Source organism: Monopterus albus, unplaced genomic scaffold (genome assembly GCF_001952655.1).
Source record: "Monopterus albus unplaced genomic scaffold, M_albus_1.0 scaffold65.1, whole genome shotgun sequence".
Taxonomy (NCBI): domain Eukaryota; kingdom Metazoa; phylum Chordata; class Actinopteri; order Synbranchiformes; family Synbranchidae; genus Monopterus; species Monopterus albus.
In genome coordinates, this window is record NW_018127945.1 from 2,059,685 (window position 1) to 2,064,401 (window position 4,717).

The 4,717-nt window shown below is 44.4% G+C and overlaps 1 protein-coding gene across 1 annotated transcript in view; it reads left to right on the forward strand.

Annotated features, from left to right (window-relative positions):
* zcchc14 (zinc finger, CCHC domain containing 14) overlaps positions 1 to 4,203 on the forward strand; it is a 49,367-nt gene extending 45,164 nt beyond the window's left edge. Inside the window, exon 13 of the mRNA XM_020604335.1 lies at positions 1,565 to 4,203. Coding sequence (XP_020459991.1) covers positions 1,565 to 1,620 — 56 coding nt within the window. The 3' untranslated portion in view covers positions 1,621 to 4,203. The remainder of the gene's footprint in view (positions 1 to 1,564) is intronic.
* The last annotated feature ends 514 nt before the right edge of the window (positions 4,204 to 4,717 follow it).

Sequence of the window (4,717 nt, forward strand, 5' to 3'; positions counted from 1 at the left end):
GATCACACTCCTCAGCCTCCCCGGGAAAGTCTATGCCAGGGTACTGGAGAGGAGAATTCGACCGATAGTCGAACCTCAGATTCAGGAGGAACAATGCGGTTTTCGTCTTGGCCGTGGAACACTGGACCAGCTCTATACCCTCTTCAGAGTGGTGGAGGGTTCATGGGAGTTTGCCCAACCAGTCCACATGTGTTTTGTGGATCTGGAGAAGGCATTCGACCATGTCCCTCACGGTGCCCTGTGAGGGGTGCTCCGAGAGTACGGGGTCCGGGGCCCTTTGCTAAGGGCTGTCCGATCCCTGTACGACCGGAGCAGGAGCTTGGTTTGCATTGCCGGCAGTAAGTCAGACTTGTTTCCAGTGCATGTTGGACTGTGGCAGAGCTGCCCTTTGCCACCAGTTCTATTCATTATTTTCATGGACAGAATTTTCGGTGCAGCCAGGGGCTGGAGGGAGTCCGGTTTGGGGACCACAGGATCTTGTCACTGCTTTTTGCAGATGACGTTGTCCTGTTGGCTCTATCAAACCAGGACCTCCAGCCTGCACTGGGGCGGTTTACAGCCGAGTGTGAAGCGGCTGGGATGAGAATCAGCACCTCCAAATCCGAGGCCCTGGTTCTCAGTTGGGAAAGGGGGGTTGTTCACGAGTGAGGGAAGGATGGAACGGGAGATTGACAGGCGGATCGGTGCAGCTTCTGCAGTAATGCGGTCGATGTACCGGTCCGTCGTGGTGAAGAAGGAGCTGAGCTGTAAGGTGAAGCTCTCAATTTACTGGTCGATCTACGTTCTGACTCTCACCTATGGTCATGAGCTTTGGGTCATGACCGAAAGGGCAAGATCCCGGATACAGACGGCCAAAATTAGCTTCCTCCACAGGGTGTCCGGGTGCACCCTTAGAGATAGGGTGAGGAGCTCGGTCACCCGGGAGGAGCTCAGAGTAGAACCGCTGCTCCTTCACATCGAGAGGAGCCAGCTGAGGTGGCTCGGGCATCTATTTTGGATGCCTCCTGGTTGCCTTCCTAGGGCGGTGTTCCGGGCATGTCCCACCAGGAGGAGGCCCCGGGGAAGACCCAGGACACGCTGGAGGGACTATGTCTTTTGGCTGGCCTGGGAACACCTTGGCATTCCCCAGGAGGAGCTGGAGGAAGTGTCTGGAGAGAGGGAAGTCTGGGCATCTTTGCTTAGACTGCTGCCCCCGCGACCCGGTTCCGGATAAGCGGAGGAAAATGGATGGATGAATGGTAGATGTTGGCATGTCATATGACCATATGGCAAATATATGCAAAAAGATGCATATACAGTACAATAAACTGTATTCCACTTCACCATGACGCTGAAGAAAACTCTTCACATGTAAAAAAAAATAAAAAAAACAGGAAGTTAAATTATGAAAACCTGGTGTAATGTGCAATTGATTTTTAACCGGAAATCCAGCAGTTTTTTTTTTTTTTACGGGACTGGGACTGAAACAGTCCACTGAAGTGTGAGGACCTGTTAAGTCTTGTTCTATGTGAACATTTGCCAAAGCTTCAACACAGTAGCTGCATGCCTCTGTTGTGTTTTACAGGTACATTTCGACTGAAGTACACTCCTCAGTCTGACAGTAAGGACTCAGGGGACTAACCAGCAGGAGCACCTGTGGATTCGAACAACTGTACCTCATGTTGAGCTGAAGCCAGCAGACAGCGGCCACACTGAGTGCACACACAGCCTGGGTACAACCAGGCAAAGTGAACCTGTTGGTTGAACAGCACAGGCCCCTTTGTAACCCCTTGCCAATAACTAAGACAGATTAAGAGGCAGATGGGCAAGAAGTAGAATGGTAAGAAGATAAGAGGAGAGGAGCGGTTGACAGTCTGCAAACGCTGCCTCACTTCCTTTCAGAGACGCAACTGGAGCTCTGATTCATGCACAGGAGAAACACTACAAACAGCAAAAGGTAACACCTTTACCAGGTTATTATTACCAGAGAGTCTCAAAACCTGCTCATCAGCTAAGTGACAGAGCATTTCTTGTCTTCTGGATGGTTCACAAATCAAAGGCACAGAACTGCATTATCCCCTTAACTTCCTGGATGCTCAGTTGTGTGTTTTATGTTCTGAAACATAAAACACATTTAAAGGATGTTTTTATTGTGACAGACTGAATACCTTGGCTTTACTGTTGGTCCAGCATTCTGAACACAAACACCAAAAAAAAAAACAAATGCCAGTGTGAGTGTACTGGTAAAGAACTTCTCAAGGTTTAAATCCTAGATGACTGAATACATCAGTCTTCCTCTTGTATGTCTTGTGGGCAGGTTTGGTTCACTACTGTCATTTGATTGCATGTGATGTAGATTCTACATAAAAGAGCAGTGTCCCATTCCCATACTACATACTAACTGTATAATATATCCACTGTACTTTATTCAAAATGGTAATGTATGCTGTTTTTTTGCAGTTCACATACAAGAAATCAACATACTTTATCATTTTATACAAAGAGAAAAGGACACAGTCGATCGAACTGTTGGTGGTTTGTCGTCCAGTTTTCATTTTTAATATTTTTTATGTTATGCATTTCAATGTGGAAGAATAACATCCTTCAGTATTTGAGTCTGCATACTGACAATTCTGAATATGCTTAGAATTAGTGTATTATGGATGTAGGACACAGCTAAGGTGTTACAAATAAGGTTTTCCTTTCTACTGTCACCCCTTTGTTCACCATCCTTGAGGAGGAGTAAAAGAAGAAATAAATGTTAAAGGTGCCCTGTGGGGTTTTGCTATGGAGCAGTGTTTTGATGAGTGGGCCCCCAGTAACCAGTGCAGGATTTAAAGTATTCAAGGGTTTTATGAGGTGTTTATCACACTGTTTGGTGAAAAACGTTCTTCAACTTTTTGTAAAACTCATCAAACTCACTCCACATTAAAAGCACTTTTAATATGATTTAGTTCTAGCTTTACAGAGGCTAGAACTAACAGTGTATTCATGTCACAGTGTTGCCTGTAGAACGTGTGACAATCAAAAGCTCTGCTGAGGTCCATGGCTGTCGTAGCTTACAGTGTGAGCTACTACATGGTGGGTGACGGGCAAACAGTGCACCAGGTCAAGACGGCATCTCCCTGCAACTTCGACGGTTCTGTAACAACACTGCCGGGATGCTAATAAGAGTTATGTCCTGGGTTCTCCACATTTGCTTTATGTGATATATTTATCAGTAGTCAGTAAACACCAGTACATGACAGGTGTTGATGAAGATCATGAGGTGTGATCAGGTCACCCACAGCAACTGGAACTCGTCTTGAGCAGCTGGGGATCACAGGAGGAAGTTGCTTGTTCAGCAGTGCCCAGTGCTGAATTTTTCGTCTTTCTGGACATTGTGCATCTAATTGATCTCTGAGCCAACCTGAGAACAAAATCTCCACCAGGACAGGACAATCAGAATGCAGCCTAAAAGGTTTCAAGCTATTAAGAGACATCTTTGTCAGGATCTAGAATTAAACCAGTGTTTCAATAGTGACAATTGTTTTTCAGTTCAGTTTGATGGATGTTAATCCTAAACTTTTTCCTCACTCCAGGAGAGGTAGAGCTGACACTGTTTAAATCATTGTAGACAATGTTTATGCAGGTTTCAAGTCAGGACTGTTGAATTTTGAGAGCTGGAAAAACTGTATACTTAAGAGTTCAAGGTATATTTAAGCGAGTGAGTTGCTGGGCAGGACCCAGAGATTTACAGTACAGACACGAGGACAGCTGGTTCTTCATGTGAAACCCTATCTGTACCCCTGGAGGGCTCAGCACACGTGTTTATTTAATATGAGAAATACTGAACATTCAGTGAACATTCAGTATGTCTGACAATTTATGTGTGTTGTTTAAAATAAGGCAACAATGTGCTTTTGTATGTAGGCTTTTCACACAAACATGGGGCTGAAAATCAACCAGCCAGCCCGGATTTTAACAGCTGTCTCGATGGACAAGGATGTATAACAGAACATTGCCTTGGCCTTTTTTCATTTTATTGTCTTTTATAGAGCATACCAAAACAATACATTCTTTTGAGTTTTTTGTTTGTTTGTTTTTTTGGACAAAGGACACCAGGGTTTTTTTGTGCTTGTTTGTTTGTGTAGTTTTTTTACTCTAATCCTTGCAGTAGAGCCTGGCTAACTGATGATCCAGCATGTACAGTGCCTTGCGAAAGTATTCGGCCCCCTTGAACTTTGCGACCTTTTGCCACATTTCAGGCTTCAAACATAAAGATATAAAACTGTAATTTTTTGTGAAGAATCAACAACAAGTGGGACACAATCATGAAGTGGAACGAAATTTATTGGATATTTCAAACTTTTTTAACAAATAAAAAAACTGAAAAATTGGGCGTGCAAAATTATTCAACCCCCTTAAGTTAATACGTTGTAGCGCCACCTTTTGCTGCGATTACAGCTGTAAGTCACTTGGGGTATGTCTCTATCAGTTTTGCACATCGAGAGACTGAAATTTTTGCCCATGCCTCCTTGCAAAACAGCTCGAGCTCAGTGAGGTTGGATGGAGAGCGTTTGTGAACAGCAGTTGTCAGTTCTTTCCACAGATTCTCGATTGGATTCAGGTCTGGACTTTGACTTGGCCATTCTAACACCTGGATATGTTTATTTGTGAACCATTCCATTGTAGATTTTGCTTTATGTTTTGGATCATTGTCTTGTTGGAAGACAAATCTCCATCCCAGTCTCAGGTC